The 25,049-nt window shown below is 36.1% G+C and overlaps 1 protein-coding gene across 1 annotated transcript in view; it reads left to right on the top strand.

Annotated features, from left to right (window-relative positions):
* Positions 1–24,463, top strand: part of LOC111144778 (phosphatase and tensin homolog) — an 89,787-nt gene extending 65,324 nt beyond the window's left edge. The window contains exons 5-8 of the mRNA XM_022499229.1: positions 10,070–10,211; positions 14,959–15,125; positions 18,144–18,368; positions 20,941–24,463. Of these exons, the coding sequence (XP_022354937.1) occupies positions 10,070–10,211; positions 14,959–15,125; positions 18,144–18,368; positions 20,941–21,126 (720 nt within the window). The 3' untranslated portion in view covers positions 21,127–24,463. The remainder of the gene's footprint in view (positions 1–10,069; positions 10,212–14,958; positions 15,126–18,143; positions 18,369–20,940) is intronic.
* Positions 24,464–25,049: the final 586 nt, after the last annotated feature.

Raw genomic sequence — 25,049 nt, 5'->3', positions numbered from 1 at the left:
TACCTTTACTTCTGTATATATTTAAAAAGGCAAAAAGAAATTTATGAGCAGATGCTGTTGATGAAGCTCTGTTCCATTTGCACGGTTCCATTTGCATTTTATGTTGAAACAGTGTTAGAAAACTAGATTAAAGAGATAAAGATTATGGGCATAAGATTATGAGCCTTTTTTTGCAGGAATTTTTCTTACTTTAAAAATGATAAAACGGAGACCCAGAAAGGTGAAGTGCTTTGATTAAGATGATTCAAACAGTTAATGATAGCATTTAGAGTAAAATTTGAGTACCCTGAACGTTGTTGAATCCTGGAACTGCAAAAGAATTTTGAGGCTGTTCAGAATTAATCTCTACGGGGACAAGCTGTCCCAAAATGGGCCTACTTTGACAAGGCTCCTCAGTTTATACCCTTTTTTACTGATGCTTCGGAATTTGGTGGCCCCTGACCTAAGTACAGATAAAGGCAGCTTGAAGTTGTTAGTCTTATAAATATAATGCTGAAGGCTTCCTTTAAATCTTTGAAATTTAATTGTCTAACAATTTGCAGACATATCAGACGTTTACCTAATGGTTAGGGTGCTAGTGAAATAATCTGTTTTTAGCCTTTAGTAAGTACAGTTTCATCATGAGAAATGAGCTAAGCCGAACATGGTAAAGCTGTTGTCATTCAACTGTGGAATTCTTCCAGGGAAGTAAGTATCTTATAGTAAATATAATTGATTATCCAGAGTAGTTTTATTCTTGAAACACCTACTAAAAATTTATCTTCTTGCCAGTATTTCCTTTTATGTTGAAAGTATAGATTTGTATTTTTGTAACTGTGAACCATTATTATAGGAGATACATATATTTTGTCAGTTTTCCAGCTTACATAGCATTAATTTTATTAAAACTGTCTTTAATGTGACTTTGCCTGTATCCTTAATTTCAGTTGTAGGGAAGCATTAAGAAGAAAGTTGTGTTCTGGTGACATTTTTATGGGAGGATATTGTTTCTTCTCCTCTTCCCTCCTTCTTCCCCCTTCTCCCTTTTCTCCCTCTCTCTCCCCCTACCCAACCCCTATTTGTTATGGAGAAAGAAGACCCAGTTGGCATGTTTTAGTGAAGAATTTGTGGACTTGGCAGGGACTCTCCTCAAACTAATCTGGTGCAGTGTTGTCATTCCCTCAGCTTCCCTCAGTGGACTCGGTGCAAATTAAAAGGCAGAGCGGTGGGTGCCCGCTGACCCTACAGTGTGCCTTTGTATTAGTGATGCCCAAATAGTGCTTGAGTCTTTGAGTGTTGCCGAAAATTCAAAGTACAACTGATAACCTCCTCTAAAGAAACGTATTTCCCAGAGCAGGATAACTGCTTGACGGAAAGAAGAGTCCTTCTTTTATTCAATAATTGAGAAGAAACCTGTGTTACACTTCCCTAAGAGTAATTCCTTTGCAGATTTGGTCCTTTTTCTTCATGAGTGAAACAGGCTGTCAGCAGCTCCCTGTTCTGCCCCACAGGAGAGCCTGGTGCAGGTTAACCCAGGGCAGGTGCCTGTCTAGTCCTGTGCTTCACACTGTCTGCACTTAACACTTATGTATCGGAATGAGAATTAACTCACAGCATTTATTGTAAACTATGAATAAGTGTTAAAGCATCCTACTAATACTGGTAAGTATGTATTTTGGAAAGATTCCCCAAATTTCTGAATTCAGAGGCAAACTTTAGTTACATGACAAACCCGTCCAGAATTTCTGCTACTCCTCTCTCTTTCCGTTGCTTTCCCCCTTCTAGAATGGTGGCAGGTAAAGTACGCATTAATCTTTATTTTCTTTGATTAATCTTTTAGGAAAAAATATTTGAGCTTTTGATTTCTTTTTTTGTTTTGCTTTCAAAGCAATTATTAGAGACAAAATTCATATATATTATGATCTCTGTACATGAGTTCATTAGCTTATCTGTAATGGAGACTTAAACTTCCTAGAAATAATAATTATTAACTTTATTCTAAGTGATCCCATGAAGAGGAAGTTTTCTGGTTTCTCTGAGGAATGAATTTTTATGTCCTGATCATATAGTCAGCTTACTTTTTTCTAGCTACTAAATTTCTCCATATGATAACATAAAAAAATTTTCTAATTTTTCCCTTCACTTAAACTCTCATTGTTCTCATTTTTAGTAAAAACAAAACAAAAAGAACTCCTAATACAACATTCTTATTTTTTCTAACATTAATTCTTTTGGGCTAAACTGTGTTCCACTAATACATGGTATTTAAGCCTGTCATACAATCTATACATTCATAAAATTATAAGGTTTTTATACCTTGAAGGATTTTAGCAATGATTTAGTTAAGACCTGTTCTAATATAAATGATCAAATAAATCTGTAAAGATCAGTCTCTCCTAGGTCATTTCATCTGTCTGTGTAATGTTATTTAAAACTGTCTCCTAATCTCAAATCTAGTATTCTTTCTACAGTACTGTGTTCTTCTGTCCAAATTATACTTCTGTATTATTTTGATCCCCAAAGTAGAAATAGAAACTTAAAAAAGAAAAAAAGAAGTAGCTATATTATAATATATTAGAATTCTCTCAATATCTACTCACAGAAGCCCAACTCAAAGAGTGTAAACCCAAGGAGACCTTTATATTGGCTTATATAACCTTAAAAGCTCTGGCCTGGACTTAGATGCTTAATAGGTGTTGGTAATCTTTCTCTCAGCTCTCTCCTTTGCTCTGTATGTGCTTTCTTTTCAGGCGGTCTCCTTGCAAATAATAGCAAGGTATGACTCCTGGCGACTCTGGTGTTACATCCTGGCTACTTTAGCAACTACAGGAGGAAGAGAGCTACAGTTTGAGTGAATATTCCTAGATTAGGTTCTGATTTACCTGGATTAGGGCATGTACCCATCCCTCAACTGAACATTCTGGCCAGAGGCTTGGGACATGTATCTGATGCTGAAGAATAGATCCCATCCCACCTCCATCGAACTGCAGGGGGAGTGATAGCTTTTCCAAAGGGGAAGGGATGCTATGCAGAGAGACCTGTGCCCCTTGTCTGCTTCGTATTATTCAGAGAGATCTGTGATTCATGCAGCACTACTGTTGATACGTTACTCACAAGTAGTTCCATGGAGCTGGAGCTCTGTGATACTGTAAACTTTGTGGAGGCTTTGCATAGTTGGGAAAAATAGTGCTCAAACAGGTCACGACTTCTTTCATATCACCTTGTTCGTTTGTGTGCTCTTAGTAAAACCCAGAACATCAGAAGATGAAGTTCTAGGATCAGCGTCACGTTTAGGTTCAGGTCCAAGTTTAGAACAGGATAATCATGTGCCCCAGGACTGTTTTCTCACCCTTGAAATAGAGGTGACAGAGTTTGTCTTACAAAGTGTGGTGATATTCGGGTCATATGTACAATGCCCAGCACTTAGCTTCATAACAAAACTCCTGCCATATGGCGTCATCGCAATAGTAACCATTCCTAAAGAGCTATATTCCTTCCTTTGTTGAGTTGCTTTCCTGTAACAACCTTGTGAGGATTCTGAAGCTTCAAGAAAACACTGTTATTTTAAAACACGACATTATTTCTGAGTTTAAAAGTGCCAGTGGAAAGTTTACTGAAGTAGAAAATTACTTTTTTGACTGAGGAATCTAGATTGTGACTTCATCTTAGAGAAGATGATCTGAAGGTACTTATGCACAGAATATGAGCAAAACATTACGTAGCTTGTATTGTGATATCCTGGTGGGATTCTGGCCTGGAAGTACCATGATAATATCCTAGGTTTGAAAGATGTGTTTAATCTCGACTTCTAAGTTTCTGTTCTTTAAGAGATTAATTATATACAAGAGACTTACATAAAACTGCTCAGGTTAGAAAAATAAGGGGTTCATTAAAGATACATTGGGCAAATGTAAATTTCAAGAGCAGATGACAGGATATCATTATCAGAGTGCATTTACAACAGAATGTGTAAAACTAGATCAGGAATGTCATTTTATATTAACACAGGGTGCACTCCACAATGAAGAACTCTTACAGGCTAAACGTAACAGGTATGAACTCTTACATGCGAAACGTAACATCAAATACAGTAAGAAAAGCTGAAAGAAATGAAGCAAAAACTGATGGCAAAACAACAATAATAGGAATCTTTAATATACTTGAAGATCAAGAAGGTACAAAATAAGAAGATATGTAGATGGATTGAATAGTAGAATAAAAAATGGCCCATAAGATCTTTTTTCTTTTTTTGTCATTCACACAATAGTTACCAAGATTGATAATTCATTAGGCGACCTACAAAGAAAATCTCATCTCCAGGTAGAAATATATAAACCCCATTCCTTGATTATAATTCAGTACAGCTAGAGATTTTCTTAAATGTATAATTTTGTTTTTTTTCCCTGTTTTTAAAGATTTTATTTATTTGGGTGTGGGAGAGAGAGTGTGCAAGAGGGGGAGGAGCAGAAGGAATCTCAAGCAGACTCTGCACTGAGCCTGGAGCCCTACGTGCTCGATCTCATGACCCTGAGATATGACCTGAGTCAAAACCAAGAGTTGGATGCTTAACTGACTGACTGAGCCACATAGGCACCTCCAGCTAGAGATTATTTAAAAACGTTTAATCAAGTCAAATCAACTATTTGGAAATTTAAAACTAGTTACTTAAATAATTTGGGATCAATGAGGAAATACAAATGTATTTTAGAGATTACTAAGATAATAACCAATAGGAGAGAGGGATTAATAAAGATGAAAATATAAGTTGTGAATTAGCAGACAGTAAATCTTTTGAATTAATCATTTTAAACACTGTATGAAATTGCCAATAAAACCAGTACATCTTTTTTAAAGTTCTTTTTGAGGAAAAAGAAAGGGGAAACACACATTATACATTAAGTTTGAAAAAGGTGATAGAACTACACTGTGGAGGGACCAAAAAATTATATTTAGGTCCCCGCTAATGAATTTGAATATTTCAGTGGGAAATAAGCAATTTTCAATGAACATCATTGCTTCACGGTGAAATCCAAAATTTGAACAGACCATCCAAGAATGAAAATGTGTAGAAGCTCTCAACATGTACCTAATCTGAATTCTATTTCCGGTGGTGCTGTCAAACCTGGAAATACTGAATAATTCTGTTAGCTGAGTTGGTCTAGGTGTTAGAAGATACGTAAAACTTCCCAGATGACTGCTTGCAGATTAATGTCCTTAATCTGGTAAAGATAGCATACTTTAAAAAGCAGCAAGTATAGCATGGGAGAAATTAAGTACTTTGGTTTGACCAAAAATAAAAGCACATTCAGGGGAGTTGTGTGAGGTAAGAGTGGAAAAGAGGATGGGCTGTATTTTTCTGTTGTTAATGGATTTATATAATCTGTGATAAGTTTTCTTATTTGGATAGTCACTGGGAAACCATTTAGCATTTTAAATTGTTAGTGTGATTCATCTGACACTTTCATGAAGTTAATCAAAGAGTAGGTGTAAAAATAGATTGGAGAATAGATCAATCAGAGGCTGGTATTCATTTGACTATTGCAAAATTGCAGGAGGTGATTGAACTAGAATGGCCACAGAAAGCTAGAACTGGTATTTTGAGAGGTATGTCACAAAGTCTGGATTTTGACTCTGAATAGATGTGTAGAAGTCTACTAAGAGTATCCTAAAGGAACTGAACCACTGGTGTGCTTTCCATGTTGTGTGGACAGTGTGTGTGTGTGTGTCTGTGTGTGTGTGTGTGTGTGTGTCTGTGTGTGTGTCTGTGTCTCTCTGTATGTACTGTGTGTAGATGCTGGGTAGTTGGTCTGCTGATCAATCTTTGCCTTTACTCTGTGGCCTGGGCCTTTGCTATAGTTCTGGAATTTCCTTATTCCTCTTTTATAGCCCTGTGTAGATCACTACTACCTCTCAGATTGTTTCCTTTACTCTAGCAGGAAGAAGATAGCAGCATCAGCAATTGACTATAAACTCTGGAGTTGGAGTACTAGGGTGAAACTTAGTTCCATTACTTACAAGAGATGGTACCTTACCTCGTCTATAAGATGGTGTTAATGATAATACCCACTTCATGAGTACTGAATTATACTTATGAAAGTACTTAAAACAATGCAAAGAACATTGTAACAGTTCAATAAACAGTAGCAGTGGTGGTATTAGAAGAGGTTTTGAGCTTTGAGTGCGGGGGAAAATAGTAAATATCATTAATATAAATAACAGAGGTTGGTCCTGCAAAAATAGGAAAGCTTCAGTTTTTGGATATGTTGTGTTTAAAGTGCTTCTGAAATTTCTGGGTAGAAATGCCCAGCTAAGTATTAGAAGTTCTGGACTGGGAGTTGGGAATAAAGTATTGAGAGAGACAGGTTTTGGAGTTAATGTGTAAGATTGATAATTAAACTACTGAGACAGAGAGGATTGACAAAGAGGGGCTCGCTCAGATCAGGTTTTCAAGGTAGGCTTACTTTCAGGGAAAGAGGTAAGCTAGTTTTCTCTTACCCAGTAAGGTTAGGAAAAAACTTTCAAGAGTGTGTTCTAGGATAGAGGCAGAGAATTTTCAAAATGGCAATGAAAAATGATATAGGATGGGACTAAGAAAATAGTAGGAAATGACTGTTAGTGACACTTAAGAACTACTGACCATTAAGAAATCAGCCTTATGAAAACAGTTTCCTATGGAGTAAGAAGCAGAGGCTTACCTTTGAGAGTTTATATAGAGAAGAAGGGTGACAACTTGAAAAAGATAATAGATTTGGGGAGAGTGTGCATTTTTAGCCCGTGAATTGCTTTGGATAAAGGACAAGGATTACCCGAGCTGTTTATTAGGAGGAGACAGGTGAAACAAAGACAAATGCAGAGAGGGAATAATTAATAGAGCACTTACCAAAATGGAACCTAGGTAAACATGCAGTCAGTTTTATAAAATATCAGAGAATATGAGAAAATTTTAAGATGGGACAAGAGAATTCTGAGAGTGCCACACTGGGTGACCCCAGGGTTCCCAGTAAAGTAGGAGTTACATCCATTGAGGGTGATGTCTAGGACAGGATAGAAAGGTGGGTTGAACAGAGTGCTGAAATCATCACTCAGTTTAATAAGTGTGTTTCAGAAGAATGACGTATGGAATGATAGAGATTCAGAGTCGTAGGTGAGACTGAGTAAAGGCAGTAGACCTTGGGAGGAACATGACATATCTTTGCAGGCACTCCTCTAGGTCTGTGAACATCAGGGAATCGAAGAAGCAATGGTGGTCTTCTGCGATGATGGCCAGGAATGTGGTGTAAAGGCAACCCTGAAGAATGCCAAGTTTAGCTGAGATTAGAATGTTTAAAAGTTACCTTTGGGAAATAAAGGTCAAGAATACAAGTAATTTTCTTCACATTTAGAGTAGAAAAGAAGAATCATTGGTGGTAGAGGGTGGATACTTTGGGGATATAGTTACAGACCAGTTAACTTAAACGTTCTTGGTTAATTTAAATGAAAATGGAAGTATTAAAAACACATAGTTATTTTTTAATCTCCAAGAGCTTCGAAGTTCAGCCCTCTTTTCATATATGTAAAATAAATTTTTGAAGATCATTAAAATGTTCATTTCTTAGATTTTAAAAGAGATTTGTCTTTATAGTCAAAATGCTGTAGGTAAAACATGCACGTAAACCATTGTTTTCAGCATATGCATTCAGGAAATAATGTATTTGAAGTGTTATAAATTTCATTGTCAATTTATTATGGAAGTTGTATTCATTTTATTTCAAAATCTACATTACAGTATGGTTCATTGTACCATTAATTAAATTTGAGTAAGTGTGCATTGTGGCCATGAGAGATGTGACTAGACAGAAGGACACACTAATGCCCATGGTTTTACATATTTGAGCCTTTCAACTCCATTATTTCTGCTAATCTGACTGCATTGAATTTGAGTGTGCTGCTAGGTAGGAATTGCGAAGTTAAGCTACAGAAGCTGAATGATGAATAATTTGATAGTAAAAGAATTAATTAAGTTAAATTGTGCCTTTCAATGTTTTTCTTTGAATTGTGTCAGTAATTTTATTTAGCTCATATTTACACACAAAATATTCGTCCATTCTTGACATCTAGTAGATTCATACGTTCTTCCTCTATACATTTGCCTTGCCCTTTTGGTAAGCGTTATTAACTCTATATATAAAAAGCTGCATTGTACATGTGCTGCTAATCACTTGCTACTTGAAAAAAATTAAATCTTTGAAAACCTTTTAATTATTCATACAAACTTATACCAAGAAGCTAAAGAGGAAGAAATCATCTATCATTGCATTGAATCCCAACAAATAACTTGACAGCTTGGTCTTCTTCTACACTCCCATTGATTTGATTTTTTGAATTTAATTTTATTTAGTTTTTAGACTAAATCATAAATTCACATGGTTCAGAAAAGATTCCTTCCTGCCCAGCCATCGTCCATCTGCTATATTCCCCCCACTTTGCTTTGCAGTTCTGTGTCTTATCTTGATAAATATGAATGATAAGTTGTTTACTGAAGTAGCATTTAAGTAATGTAATACAGTAAACCATTGTAAGTTTAAACACTTTTTAGTAATGATTTTTTAACAGTTTTTTACAGGAGCTTTTCACAGTAATAGTATTTTACTACTGTTTAAGAAAATACAGAAAACCAAAATTCCAGTTCTTCCAAAATTATACTTCAAATGTAGATAGGATTTCTAAAACTGCTAATTAGGATTTGTGTAACATTTGTAGGTTTAGCATGCTTTTGTGTAACTACACGTAGTGTTCACTCCTCATAAGAATCCCATGAAGACAGGGGAGGTATTAATTGTCTTCATTTTCCTGAGAAAACCAATCAGAGTTGATGTTTTGACCATTAGCTTTTAAATTCTGGTCTTTGCACTATAGCCAGAATCTTAAGTCATTTGTCCTTCTTTGAAATGGCTTTTATCCATTTTTTTGACATTCTGTATATTTTTTAATTGTAATGAAATCATGCTAATTTTTTGAAACAAACCTGAAAATACTAGAGTGAATACCTGTTTACCTGCCATTCTGTGTATTTGTCTTTAAATTCATATTAACATACTTTATACTTTATTCAGAGGGAAGAAAAGCATTTATGTCCCGAGTGTTTAACAAATGGGGAGATTCGGATGCCAATAATAACCTAAAAATATTACAAATTCTTTCTTCTCTTGAATATACTTTTAAGTTTTCTGCAAGTCACTTGTAACTGTCAGACGTCTTCCTGTTACTATTTGCCTTCTGTTTCTAAGTTAAATGCCTGAATTTTCCTGAAGTTATATACGTCCTAGGAAAGGAGACCTCAGCCCTCATTTATTCAGCAGCATTAATGAATTGCATGGCTGCACACACTAGATTTTTTTCTTTAGGTAACTTTTTAAAAAAATAGAACATGAATTATATATATTTAGCATTTGTAATACTTAAATTTTCTCAAACATTATGTATATCCATGGTTTCTTCTACAGAGAGATGTATGTGGCTCGGGGACATCTCCTAAGTCCCTCTGTTAGAGAATTCTTGCATACATTTATCCCAGCCACATATTCCTGTTCTTATTGGGGGTCTCAGGGCATCATTTTTTGCTGCTGCTATTTCTGTCTCTTAAAGATACTATGCCTTTATGTGTTCTGATTCTGATATGCTTTTGCCTAAAAAAATAAGTAACCAAGCTTTTGAGGAGTTGTGTGTTCAATAAAAGTCCATAAATTTCCTTTGTATCGGGAGTACAGCTGTAGTGCAGGTGCCTTTGACACGTATTTTGGAACTGCAGAGGCCTTATCTTATTGGGTTCATGGGTTGGAGCATTGTGGTGACCATTGAATAAATGAGAGAATTATGATAATTTTAAGGGAGAAAAGTTATTCTGATATTTCCTTTGTACTGATGTTGCTCTGATTTACTCTTGTTGAACTAGATTTAAATATTAATCATTTAAGGTCAAATATCTAATGTATATATGGTCTTCAGTGGGTACAACCCAGTTACCATAACAATTTAGTAAAATAACTGTAATGGAATTTTTCTTTTGAATTTGGCTTTTCTTTTTCTTTTCTTTTTTTTTTCTGTCCACCAGGGAGTAACTATTCCCAGTCAGAGGCGCTATGTGTATTATTATAGCTACCTGTTAAAGAATCATCTGGATTATAGACCAGTGGCACTGTTGTTTCACAAGATGATGTTTGAAACTATTCCAATGTTCAGTGGCGGAACTTGCAGTAAGTGCTCTAAATTCTCATCCCTCCATGTACTGGAACACTTTTCTGGACATATCTAGACGTTTATGTAGAAATCTAGAAAGAAATTTACCACACTTAAAATGTACATAGGGGTATATATTTCTGAAGCATCCAAACTAAGTAAGTAGCTCCGTTATTCAGCTCTTTGGGCTAAGGAGGCCAGCAATGGGTTTTAATGTCTTAGATGCCAAAGTGTATTTATGAAAGAAACATTCTTTGCTGCATCTACCAAATGCAGCTTAAACTGTGACCAGATGACTAAAAAACCTATCCCAGTAGAGATCCAGCATCCGAGTAGCAGTGGGATTCATTAGTTCCCTGTGTGGGGGCAGGGACCAGTTCCTTCCTATCTTAGGAAGACTAGATATTGGTAGTAATGGTGACAGGGACAATAGAAAGGAAAAGAAAAAATTATAAGACGTGGTGACCTGCTGAAATATGTTGAGTGAATAGGGTTGAGTCAGAGTGTGTGGAGCATTAGAGACAACCTGGGTTTAGATCCAAGATCCAGTGACAGTTTTGTTAGCTCTGTCATTGCTAGATTGTATAACCTCAGGCACACTCTACCTGTCTTTATGTTTGCTTGTCAATAAAATGAAGACATTTCAAAATCTGAAAATTTCTAGGTATGTACTAAACAGAGTTCATGTCGGTGATGTCTGCCTCCCATTGATTTCTCTTACCCTAGCCTCTGTGAGCCTCCCTCAGTCATCCTGATCCTGGTCTGCTCCTCTGCTAGTTTTGGCTGGAGTTCTTAGTTAGACTGATAGGAGCCTTAATACTGAATACCCAGACCCAAGCCAAGAGACCAAGTCAAGAGAGAATGCATGGGTGGAAGTATTATCCAGCCCAGTAAAAGATCAGACTGTTGATGCTTTTTTTCTGTAACTGCCTTGGCAGTGATCAGTCATGTTTTCATGTTTAAGAAATATGTTTCATTTATTTAGAGAGCAGTTTTGTAGTTTGTAGATAAGAGACTACTACAGTATTTCTTTGAATACCTCTAATAATATTTCAGTGAGGTTTTGTAATTTGTTAGTGGTTTTCGTTTTAAGTTTTGCTTCTTGAAAATATTTATGTAATTAAAAAATTTCTATCTCTAAATTAACCTGTACTGAGGAAATTAATTTCTTGGTAGTGTTTGTCTTTCTCAGTTAGGTGTTATCACCTTCATCATATCTTTCCTGTATTCTTAGAGCTGGACACCTTTATCATAGGCCACAGATTTATAAATAGAGTGTGATATAGGCTCACTGATTTGATTGCCTTAGCAAAGCACAATGGAAGACCTCACTGATGGCTGTCGTCATCTCTGTACAGCAAAGGCCAAGCACCGTGGCAGTGCTCTGTGGAGACAGGCGGTGACTCCTCTGGTAGGGAGCGCAGCACGGTGTGTAAACCTGTGGAATCAACTGTGTTGCACACCTGAAACTAATGGCACATTGAGTGTCAACTCTGCGTCAACACAAGTAATAGAGTCTGTGATAAAAAAGTTCTAAATGCAAGGCATTGGACTGTCAGAGGTGACTGACACAGGAACTTAACACGTTCATAGAGGAGAAGGAAAAAGGAAGAAAACATTCCTGCTCTTCCTATAGGATAAATACCAGGTGTAAGGGCCAAAAGGAGGGTATAACATATTAGGGAGAGAATAAAAGAGAACATTCAGTTCAATAATCCACCTATCTAGTGTAACTTTTTTCATTGGCTTCTCTAGCAAAAACCTGACAGTTCTGCTCTGCCTGCAACGTTCTGGTGGATTTTTGTTTTGTTCTTGTCTTTTTTCACTATTACATTTAAACTTTCAAATTACTGACTGCTGAAAACTTTTCATCTTTACTAATTTTCTCCATTTATGCCCTCTGGTTTCATACTATGTAATGAAGCTGTATTAAAAGTAAACATAATTGAATGGGAGGTTATATGTATAAATTATAAATGGTGTATTCAGAAAAATAAAAGTTTTAGGGGTTGTCAAATGGTTTCACAGAGGAAGTCCAGCTCTTCCTTGAATGGTAGAGAAAGTGTACCTTTTATATTGGCATTAAAACTGAAGGAAGTACTGCAGGTGTGACTCGAAGTACAATAGCAGGACATGAGCTGGACCCAGAGGCATGTAGGGTGGCATGTATGGCCGGCTGTCAGAGGAGCCTAAATGGGGATGTTAGACTTGATTTGATAGGTGCTGTTGCATCAGTGACAGGTCGAGAGGCTTAGGCTCTGTTTTAAGTCTGTTTGGGTAGGAAGTGGTGATTGCACGATGGGGAACCAGTGGTGGAAAGGAATCCAGTTACGGGACTTGCTGTGAGCCAGATGTGCTTTGCTAAGGCAGTCAAATCTCCTTTCCCTTTTATATCTAAATATTTTATCAGTTTGATTCTGGCCACATGAATAATTCACAGAAGAGGGGAGAAGGAAAAATGAATCTCACTGAAACTTGGGAAACATGAATGTTTTTTGTTTTTAAACCTGTTTTGGTCAGGTTAAGGTGAGCTGTTTATATGAAGATCCTCAGTGGGTTCTTGAAAGTGTGGGTTTGAATCTTAGGCGAGAGCTAGATCTGGTATTTTGGGAAGCATCAGGCAACAGACATAGTAGTTAATTAGCCTTCTGTGTAAATATGGTATTGGGCTAGAGGTTGGGAAGGCTTAGGGAAACAGTGGGAGGACTGCGAGACCTGGTGAGCTGTGAGTTTGGGTTCAGGGGGAAGGTTGGGACCTGTGAGGAAAATGAAGTAGTTTTTGCAAAGTTGTCAGGGGTCAGCAGCTGTTTTCTTACTGAATTATTGTCCTAATATTCCTAAATAAAGGAAAAGTTACTATACTCTTCACATCTGAAAGGGTTAAAACGTTAGTAAAAGATGATCAGTATGATTTTCTGTCAGTAGGCATATGTCAAAACAGTTGAATCCTGATTTTTGTTGACCAGGTATTGACTTGTCATTTCTTTAGAACACAGTTAGTCGTATCAAAGAGAAAATACTTGACTTGTGTCTTAGAAGTCAGCAGAACTGCACTGATGTTGGACTTCTGATAAGTTAGCTCTTGAAGATCTAAGATGGGGAATTCGTATTGTAAATGAAATGATTTTCTGTAGTGATTTGAGGAGATCTTTTCCACTTATTTTTATTAAAACTTTTAAACTTAGGTTTTGGGGTAGATTCTAAGTGATGCTGATTTGTAATTAGTTTATGAATGGATTACACAGTTCTAGAATTCCTGGAGATGCACATTTTAGATGTAGTTTAATTGAAATCTGGCTTCTACTGTTAATACACTTTTTAAAGTCCTAAAAAGAGGATTATCACATTCTGAACTAGTGGAGTCTTAATAAGATTACAAGGCATTTTCATCCTGGCTGATTTTTATCATGGCTTTGGAATCATACCTTTTTGTTTGCTTTTTCAAGCTAGAGTTTCTAGGGAAATTTTCAGAATCACATAGTCTTGTAAAATGGCTTGCTGTACTTTGAACCTTTAGTCAAGGAAGTGAAAATTATGGACAGATTGTTGGTGTAATGTTTCCCCTTTTTAGAGTGCCCTTTTTCTTGTGATAAATGGCTCACAGATTCATATTAGAAAAACCCAACAGGCTGTTATCAGACCTTCTGTTTATTATGTGAGTGCTGGTGTTTCTCTAGATACGCACGGATAAGCCCATACGTGTTTACTGATGGGAACGTGCATCTAGCTGGGATACGCCTTTTGCCTTTTTCTCGCTTGTTGGTCACATTGATAAACAACATGATACTTCTTTCTGCATCTCTAACGATGATGCCTTTTAGCGTTAAGGATTTTATGCCAGTTTTTATATATGTGCATATTTTATATATAAATATATATGAAATACACATGAAATTTTTCATGTACTTTTTGCAAGGTTATGATTTTATTTCTTGATGGTCTTGGCATATTTCCTTCAAGACTCACTTACTCATAAGGTTAATCACTAAAACATATAATCCTTTCCTTTATTTTAAAACAGACAGCGACCAAAGCCAAAATACTTGTTAATGAAAGTGGAGTGTGTTTTGGAGGGAGGGGGATTTTGCTGCAGTTCCTGCTTGAGTCTTGTATTTCTTTGCCGACATTTCCAATCTCTTTCTTCCTGTTTCTCATGATGATGGCTTTATATCCCTTTAAGAAATTAAATGTGAGCTATAGGTAAAATAAATGATAGTTAATATTTTTATAAATAGAGTCTTATGTTTATGGAATTTATTATAACTTTGTTACAGATTGTATTCTCATGTGTCTTATGAACATGTAATGATTTGTGTTTTGTGGGTTTTATTACATGGTAGAGACATTAAAATACTGCAGCAAATATCTGTTTTTTTAAAGTTACTTTTCATGCAGTTCATAGATGTGCCAGAAGATTATTTTAGCATTTTAATTATAAATCTAATTTATATTAGATTTTTAACATTTTAATGTTAAAGTTTTGCTGTTATTGTAGTTCCAGAAGTCTACTGTTGGGATTTAGTATTTGTGAACTAGAACCAGTAAATAGAACTTTATGCTGAAGGTTAAAATTAGGGAAACTTTTGTACTGGCTCTATTTTCTGACCTTTTTAAAAAATATTGATGTGTTTTAGATCTGGGCTACAGATGCCAAATTACTATTTTGTGTGTATTGCTAATATTAACCATTAAAATGGTTTTTGACAGTTTGACATTTGAAGGCATTTCCTGTGGAATGATGCTAACATGTATTTAACCATGCAGATCCTCAGTTTGTGGTCTGCCAGCTAAAGGTGAAGATCTATTCCTCCAATTCAGGACCCACACGACGGGAAGACAAGTTCATGTACTTTGAGTTCCCTCAGCCTTTGCCTGTGTGTGGTGACATCAAAGTAGAGTTCTTCCACAAGCAGAACAAGATGCTAAAAAAGGTTTGCCCTTTACTTTTATTGGGAAGAATATCCAAAATCATACTTTGAACTGTAACCTCAGCTCTTTTGCTTAAAATATTTGGTTAGGCAGAAATCATTCTGCAAGGAGAGATTACAGGATAATATTTTGTGACTGACCATTCAATGAATTAATTATAATTGGTTTTCTGTTAGATCTGCACATGGTATGCTTACTATAGCACTGATGAGCCATTATAATGGTAAAAAAAATGTTACTAGAGGAAAAGTCCTTATGTCATTGTAATTTGAAATGAATTTTCTTTAAGTTGGGTTATGCAGAGAAATTTTATAAAAATATTAAAGGTTGCATACCCCATTAAATCAGTTACTGTCTTTTTAGACAGGATGATCAATTACCAAGAAAAAGTTAGCAAGGGGCCAGGGGCTATGGGTTTATAAAAAAAATTTCTCTATATGTATAAATAAGATCTGTTCCATGGTCTTGTGTAATGACACAAACCACTTTCCCCCCATTTTGGTTTATTTTTTATGAGACTACGTCATTTTATATTTGGCTTTCTCAAATTTATTGAATATTTCGAATTTTAGAGTGATAAGTATGCAAAAGAAGTAATAACGAATGAAAAATTGTGATATTAAGTGTACAGATTTAGAAAGTTAGTGGGGTTTGCTTCTTAGTGAGCCATAGTTAGGGAATTCAAGAGCTCATTCTTAAAACTGTCTTGGTTTAAAATGTGAAGTGTGAACATTTGAGATGAGTGAGCCTAAGGTGCAACATTTTGGGGTATAATGAAAAAAGATTCTAGCTTTGTATTGTTACTGCCTCATTAAACATACCACATAGTGTATTGCCGTTCTTTAGACATTCTCAGTAATAGGACTGATTTAGTTTTCCTGATAATTAGCTTTTTAAAAAAAAAGGAAGTTTTATTTATTATAAAAACTTTAAACTCTACCTTGACTTATCTAAAGAAATACAATTTCCTATACCCAGAAGCCATATAGCTGGGAAATGACAAAATGTTAAACTGTTTTTTTCACTAGAAACCCATTTCCTACCTATTCTATATAAGCGAAAGTTAAATGTATCTTGATAACTTTGGGAAATAATTTTTCAGTAGTCCAGGAAGCATTAGCAGGTGTTTAAAATTATTTTTTCCCTTCTGCTCATTTTAAGACTGGCACATGTAAAATTTTGTTTATTTATTTTAATTATTTATTTAAAGTAGGCTCCACGCCCAATATGGGGCTTGAACTCATGACCCTGAGATCAAGAGTCACAAGCTCTATCAAGTGTGACAGCCAGGTGCCCCTAAAATTTTATATTTTACTTTTAAAAATAGGCACCTGCATCACTCCCTCCCTATACCTTTAGGAATGTGTAAGTCCTTATTTTTAGTTGTCTGTATGTTACTTTAATACATACAAAATTGAAGATTAGATTAATATTTGTAGTATATCTGGGATTACTTTACCTATATTTATTTGCATTTTATGTGATTTTGCTTACCTATTATAAATGTTGCTGTGATTTAAACAAAAATAGATTTAATATAATCATTACCTATACAGAATCCACATTTTTTAAGATTTAAATATTACTAGCTTATGTTTTTCTGACTCTAAGTTAAATATATATACTGTTACTAACTCAGTGACTTTGCTAAAATAATTGAAATTAACAAATTTTTTTTTTTAAAGACTTACATATGAGGGACATCTGGGTGGCTCAGTGCGTTAAAGCCTCTGCCTTGGGCTCAGGTCATGATCTCAGGATCCTGGGATCGAGTCCCACATCGGGCTCTCTGCTCAGCAGGGTGCCTGCCCCCCGCCCCCCGCTCCTACTTCTCTGCCTACTTGTGATCTCTGTCTGTCAAATAAATAAATAAAATATTAAAAAAAAAAAAGACTTACATATGAGATTGCTATGTACTGTTAAAAGATAAAAAGAATGTTAAACGAAAGATACTTGAAGGTTTACATCTTCGTGGGAAAATAGCAAAACTATTAGAATAATAGTTCTAATAGGTAAATTAGAATAAAAGATTTGATGGCAATTTTGGGCACGAGATAAGATGTCATAAAGCTGCACATCATTAACTGTCACATGGTCCATGTCGGCCAAATTCCAGTCATGAAGAGAGAGAACATTTTCTGTGTTGGTCATGAAAGGGCTGATGTGATGAACTTCTGATGTGTTTTTTTGATTAACAGGACCTTGTATTATTTTTAAGAAGTAATTTTTAAAAAATAGGCATTTTATAACCTAAAAAAGTCAGAATGGCTTGTCTTCCTTCCCTCATATTCTGAAGGTTTTCAGGCATACACATTGTAGTGTAAGAAACTGGAGCCACTTAGTGTTTGCATTGCTTATGAAGTAGAAATGTATCAGCCTTGCTTCATTGGGAAGTTGTGCGGACATTTCAAGAACTTTTGTTGAAGTAAATTTTCTAATGGATAACTTTTTTTTTTTTTTTTTAAGATTTCATGTATTTATTTGGGAGAGAGAGAAGGATTTGGGGCGGGAGTTGTAGAGGGAGAAGCAGACCCCTCTGATCAGGGAGCCTGATGCGGGACTTGAGCCCAGGACCCTGGGATCATGACCTGAGCGGAAGGCAGACACTTAACTGACTGAGCCACCCAGGCGCCCTTGTAATGGATAACTTGTTGAAATAGACCATAAAACCCATTTGTGATTATTTAATACACACATACATACAAACTCAAACATTTTTTAAAGCTAACATTAGACAAGAAAGGAAATAGTTTACTTAAGGTTTTAAAACAAAAGTAAGTTATCCTAGAACCTGTGGAGTTACATTTTTGGTCTAAAATTTGAAAAAAGAATAAACATATGTGAATTAGAGCAATAGATAACCAATAGCTTGCCAAATATTAGTCTGTACATTTGTCTTTATTCAGACTACCAAATGACATGTCACTTATTTTATTGACTTCTTGGGATGAGTGTTAAATATAGGTGATATATTTTCTTTAAAAAAATTTTAATTTTTTTTTTTTTTTTTTTTGTTAAAGGACAAAATGTTTCACTTTTGGGTAAACACATTCTTCATACCAGGACCAGAGGAAAACTCAGAAAAAGTAGAAAATGGAAGTCTCTGTGATCAAGAAATTGATAGTATTTGCAGTATAGAACGTGCAGATAATGACAAGGAATATCTAGTACTCACTCTAACAAAAAATGATCTCGACAAAGCAAACAAAGACAAGGCCAACCGATACTTTTCTCCAAATTTTAAGGTAAGTTAAAAACATTTCAAGGAATTAGTGGGTGGCTCTGCGTGTGTGTGTCTGTGTTAAGTATATAGCTGGTAAAGGACTTGTGTGACTGAGGTTAAATTAAATTAAGTATTATTTAGAAGCAATATTTAGGTATCAGTAATGTGAGTTTCTAACATGGATGCACACAGAATTTAAAAAAGCTGCCTCCCCCCTCACCCCAACCCTTCTTTGTTGTTGTTTGGTGAAATCTGGGGCAGGGGTTGGGATAGGGGAATTCAGTTTATGGGACATGAAATAGGAATGAGGGAAGAAAGAAGTAAAAGGGAACTCAGTCATTGGGAATGATTCGTATGGAATGTGCTTAACTGTTCCTACTTTTGTCCCCTTCCAGTTTATTCTCAACTCCTCAGAGTGATCTTGAAATAGATGTGATTGTTATAATTGATATGGTGTTATCACTCCTGTTTATACTTTTTAAAGACCTTGTGGTTTTTTGATACGACCTACAAGGACCTACATAATTCAGCCCAGGCCTACCTCCCACATGAGCTCTAGCCACATTCTGCTCCTGCTTCGAGATTCACCCAACCTGGTCTCTCTTCAGTTCTTCCAAATGCTAAGCTCCTTCTGCCTCCAGTCTTTTCAGTTCTTTTTCTCTCCCTGTAGACCTCTCCACCTTCCATCTTTCCCCTGCTGTTCCCACATTTGGCTACCCTTCCGTGTGGTAGCCTTCGCTTCAGTCTTGTTGCTCTGAAAGGCCTTCTCCAATCAAGCTCTTGTGTTACTCCCTTTCTAAAGCTCTACTTCCTCCTATTGTGGAATTATTTGGGTCATTACTTCTATCTATATGTGATGTGTGTGCGTATTTTTACTCCTGTGCGTTGGTAAGAATTTTCCAGGTTAAAAAATCTGATTTGTCAATATTTCCAAATGGTACTTTGCCCTTTTTTCCTTCCCCTTTCCTGTTTCTCCTTCTACCTGATTTTCCCCCTTCCTTTCACCATACCCTTCCTTCTCTTTCAAAAAATTTTCTTACTTATTTTGCCTCATTCCATTTTTGTAATATGCAGCTAGCCTACCCATAGTTGATAAGTATAAGAATATTGTGAGTAATCCTAAAAATAAATGGGAGGCTACATATTTTAAGGGAAATTAAATCCAATATTAAGTGCCTTTAAATCTTATGCTTCTTTTAAGTGATTAGAAGTTTCTTTGAGAATTCACAGGTTTCCATCGACTAAGTCTGCGTTTTCCTTAATTATTAGCTTTTATGGTGTGACTTCCTCTGGTTTTATTGTTTTAATATTAAATTTTTTTTAATATTACAAGAATATATATTTGTGGTTACAAATTAAAACTCAGTTATCAGTAAACAGATATAATGCTGTAAGTGTTTATGAACAAACGAGCAGAAGTGGCATAGAGCACGATCTTGGTGTGTTTTTTAGCCAAATAGTTAAGAGAAGACCTCTCTAGCAGGTGACCTTTTATCAGAGGCCCACATGGAATGAGTGAACTGTACAAATATCTGGGACGGGAGGGAAGGGCAGATACAACAGCCCTGAGACAGGAATGATTCTCCCATGTTTGAGGAGCAGTAGACAAGCAGCCATTTTGACTAAAGCACATCGGTCCGACTGTGAAGACATTGGTGTGTTTCTAGCACAGGAAGGATGTCATCTGAATTTTGTCTTTAAAATGTAGACTGGAGAGGAGGCAAGGACAGAGCTGGGAGATGAAGTGAGAAGCCACCGTGGTTTAATGCAGATGAGAGGTGGTAGCTGCAGGGACTAGCGTGGTGGCAGTGGGCACACTGAGAAGCTGTCAGAGGAGGTAGAGATGGCATCGTGTGGGTGGACCCAAAAGGGCTTGCTGATGGAGCGGATGTTGGATGTAAGAGGAGGAGAAGTGAGGATGACTCTTGGGTAGTGGGTGGGGGGGAGGTTGTAGATAGAGCAGAAAGAGCAAGGGTCTTCCTGGCGGATCTGATGGAAGCCTCAGATCCACTGCCTTGTGGGCCTCTGCTTCCTCTCCGGGGAGACGGAAATCCCTGCCTCGCTGAGTTGTTGGACGGCTCTCTGGCACTGCTGTGATGGCCCTTTGTCCACTGTTCTTAACCTTCAGGGCTGACGGGATCCCAAACATCACTGCTAGTCAGTGTTTTTATAATGTTGTACCTGTTTAGTGTTATTTGTATCAGAAAATACACTGAGGCTCAGAGTGGTAGTAAGTGCAACATTCTTTTGGATCTCAGCTATTTGTACATTGAAGTTTATTGAAAATACACTTTTATAAATGACCAACAAACTTCAGTCTCAGTGCATTTTTTTTTTGGTAGAATTATTTGGTTAATGCTTGCAGCTTATGCTTATTAAAGATATTAACATCCCAGTGTATCTTTTCAGTGTAAAACAAGAAAACATAGGAAATCTGAAGCAGACGGTCATTTAAAAGACAGCTGCCTTTTCAAGATCCTGTTTGTTATTGCATTTTTAAAAAATGAATCTGTTAAAATATGTATCTTTACTAAGTCATTTAAGATTAGTCAGATTTATGGATTTTCCACTTAAACTCTGTCTTTTTTCTCTAGGTGAAGCTGTACTTCACGAAAACAGTAGAGGAGCCGTCAAATCCCGAGGCTAGCAGTTCAACTTCTGTAACACCAGATGTTAGTGACAATGAACCTGATCATTATAGATATTCTGACACCACTGACTCTGATCCAGAGAATGAACCTTTTGATGAAGATCAGCATACACAAATTACAAAAGTCTGAATTTTTTTTTTAATCAAGAGGGATAAAACACCATGAAAACAAACTTGAATAAACTGAAATTGGACCTTTTTTTTTAATGGCAATAGGACATTGTGTCAGATTACCAGTTATAGGAACAATTCTCTTTTCCTGACCAATCTTGTTTTACCCTATACATCCACAGGGTTTTGACACTTGTTGTCCAGTTGAAAAAAGGTTGTGTAGCTGTGTCATGTATATACCTTTTTGTGTCAAAAGGACATTTAAAATTCAATTAGGATAAATAAAGATGGCACTTTCCCATTTTATTCCAGTTTTATAAAAAGTGGAGACAGACTGATGTGTATACGTAGGAATTTCTCATTTTGTGTTCTGTCACCAACTGAAGTGGCTCAAGAGTTTTGTGATAACACAGGTTCACATCCTACCCCTTTGCACTTGTGGCAACAGATAAGTTTGCAGTTGGCTAAGAGGAGTTTCTCCAGGGTTTTGCTACATTCTAATGCATGTATTCGGGTTAGGGGAATGGAGGGAGTGCTCAGAAAGGGATATCTGTTAGCTGGACTCTGGACCATATACCATCTCCAGCTACTTCACGCACCTTTCTTTAGCATGCTACAGTTATTAATCTGGACGTTTGAGGAACTGGCCGCTGTCACTGCTTGTTGTTTTGTGCATTTTATTTTTTTTTTAAAGCATATTGGTGCTAGAAAAGGCAGCTAGAGAGAGTGACTCTGTATTGGGGTACAGGAATGAACCTTCCACAACTTGTTAAGAATCCACAAATGAAGGGATATAAAAATAATGTGGTCATAGATAAGAAACACAGCAACAATGACTTAACCATATAAATGTGGAGGCTGTCAACAAAGAATGGGCTTGAAACATTATAAAAATCGACAATGATCTATTAAAATACATTTTCTGAATTGTAACGTCTGCTCCATCTCCTGTGTAATCAAGGCCAGTGCGAAAAGTCAGATGCTATTAGTCCCTACATCAGTCAACCACGTACACTTACTTTATTAGTTTTCAATCATATACCTGCTGTGGATGCTTCATGTGCTGCCTGCAAGCTTCTTTTTTCTCATTGAATATAAAATATTTTGTAATGCTGCACAGGAAATTTCAATTTGAGATTCTACAGTAAGCGTTTTTTTCTTTAAAGATTTATGATGCACTTATTCAATCCAATAGCTGTCAGCCGTTCCGCCCTTTTGACCTTACACATTCTATTACAATGAGTTTTGCAGTTTTGCACATTTTTTAAATGTCATTAACTGTTAGGGAATTTTACTTGAATACTGAATACATATAATGTTTATATTTAAAAGAACATTATTTGTGTTAAAAAGGAAATTAGAGTTGCAGTAAATTTTCAACACTGCACAAATAATAAGGCATTTACTTTTTCAGTAGAAATTGTCCCACATAATGCTTTTATCGATTTTTTATTGAAAGAATAGTTCTTGTTTTTTTTTTAATGTGCAGTGTTGAATCATTTCTTCATAGTGCTAGACTTAGGACTAGGGCTTCAATTTCACTTCTTAAATATCATATATTTGATATGCCCAGACTGCATATGATTCTAAGCAGAGTACAACTACTATTGTAAAGCTAATGTGAAGATACTATTTAAAAAGAAGTTTTTTCCCCAGAAATTTGATGTCTTTCAAATTGTACCTTAACCTTGAAACATTTAAATATCCAGCCAATTATTTCTTAATGGTGTAAAATCTCATTTTCAATAACTTATTGGTGCTGAAATTGTTCACTAGCTGTGGTCTGACCTAGTTAATTTACAAATACAGATTGCATAGGACCTACTAGAGCAGCATTTATAGAGTTTGATGGTTAAATAGATTAGGCAGAACTTCATCTAAAATATTCTTAGTAAATAATGTTGACATGTTTTCCATACCTCATCAGTTTCATTCAACAAATAAAATTTTTACATTTTCAACAAAGCTCTTAGGATTTACACATTTGTATTTAAACATTGATATATAGAGAGAATTGACTGACTGCTCAAGTTAAATTGGTAAAGTTAGAAGACAACTATTCCTAAGATCTCAGCATTGAAATTTATATGCCACCTTATCTTTCATAAAAGCTGAAAATTATTGACTAAAATGAAAATCCACTCTTCATGTTTTGATGATAGTTATTAATACTGTTATTTGTTACAGTTTTGGGCACAGTATATTAAAACATAACTTGTGTTGTTCCAATATGTAACATGGAGGGCCAGGTCATCAATAATGACATTATAATGGGCTTTTGCACTGTTATTATTTTTCCTTTGGAATGTGAAGGTCTGAATGAGGGTTTTGATTTTGAATGTTTCAATGTTTTTGAGAAGCCTTGCTTACATTTTATGGTGTAGTCATTGGAAATGGAAAAATGGCATTATATATATATATTATATATATATAAATATATATTATACATACTACTCTCCTTTATTTCAGTTACCATCCCCATAGAATTTGACAAGAATTGCTATGACTGAAAGGTTTTTGAGTCCTAATTAAAACTTTATTTATGACAGTATTCATAATTAGCCTGAAATGCATTCTGTAGGTAATCTCTTTGAGTTTCTGGAATGTTTTCTTACCTAGACTTTTTGGATGTGCAGCCGCTTACATGTCTGAAGTTACTTGAAGGCATCACTTTTAAGAAAGCTTATACAGTTGGGCCCTGTGCCATCCCAAGTCCTCTGTAGCTCCTCGCGAACTTTTTTTTTTTTTTTTTTTTTTTCCATAATTATTACAGGGCAGTTGGATACCTAGCATCCCCGTTCTTTGCTGTGGCACAGGTTATAAACTTAAGTGGAGTTTACCGGCAGCATCAAATGTTTCAGCTTTAAAAAATAAAAAGTAGGGTACAAGTTCCATGTTTAGTTCTAGAAAATGTGTGCAATATGTTCATAACGATGGCCGTGGTCGCCACAAAGTGCCTCGTGTACCTTTACATACTGTTCATGTGTCATGCATGCAGACGGAAGGGGTGGGACTGTGCACGGAAGTGGGGGCTCTAACCGCGGTGTCTGGCAGAGCTGCCTTCCACCCTGCCGGCTCAGCAGTTCAGTCTGTTTTCCTAGAGCATATATATACTCAACATTTCAGTCTGTTAAACAGCCTTACTGCGATTCAGCCTCTTCAGATACTCTCGTGCTGTGCAGCCGTGGTTCTGTGTGTAAATGCTATGCACTGAGGATACACAAACACATAATGACGTGTGCAGGATAACGCCTCATACCAATCAGATGTCCGTTTGTTACTGTGTTTGTTAACAACCCTTTATCTCTTAGTGTTATAAACTCCACTTAAAACTGATTAAAGTCTCATTCTTGTCACTGTGTGGGTGTTTTATTAAATGAGAGTACTGGTCGTTTGAATTGTTTAAATCATTTGAATTGAGGTTTAAAATAAAAGGCAGCCAGATGTGGTTCTCTGTAACACCCTCCCCCACCCCCGTGTCCTTCAAAGCCTGTGGTTATAAAAACATAGGCCTTTGTCGGCTTGAGGGTAGAGTGTCCCAACTACTCATGTTTAATAAGAGACGTGCCTTTTTTTAGGGCCGCAGTCAACACTTAGTAAGTTGTTTCAGGCACGTGAAATAACATTCTAGTCCTGAAAAAGTTTAAGAGTCTTGAAAAATTGTCTTTTTCCCCCCACTAAGCCAGATGTCTGAAAGAAAATTTCCCCGCATGGATTTGATACTTCAGATTTAAACATGGTGACTTTTCCATCCTTTATAGACTGCCATCAACATACAGGAAGCCTCTACTCATCGTGACTTGTGCCATCTGAATATTGATAGTCCTGAGTAGTCTGAAAGACTCCGTGTGCTTGAATTAATCTTGTGATTTCTAATCTTCGTAAAAGTTTAAAGACGAAGGCGTATCCTCCTTTCAGTGGAGCACAGTAAGATCTAGTAGG

Source organism: Enhydra lutris, unplaced genomic scaffold (assembly GCF_002288905.1).
Source record: "Enhydra lutris kenyoni isolate GAN:26980312 unplaced genomic scaffold, ASM228890v2 scaffoldscaffold12, whole genome shotgun sequence".
Classification (NCBI taxonomy): domain Eukaryota; kingdom Metazoa; phylum Chordata; class Mammalia; order Carnivora; family Mustelidae; genus Enhydra; species Enhydra lutris.
This window is presented reverse-complemented; position numbering and strand designations above follow the sequence as displayed.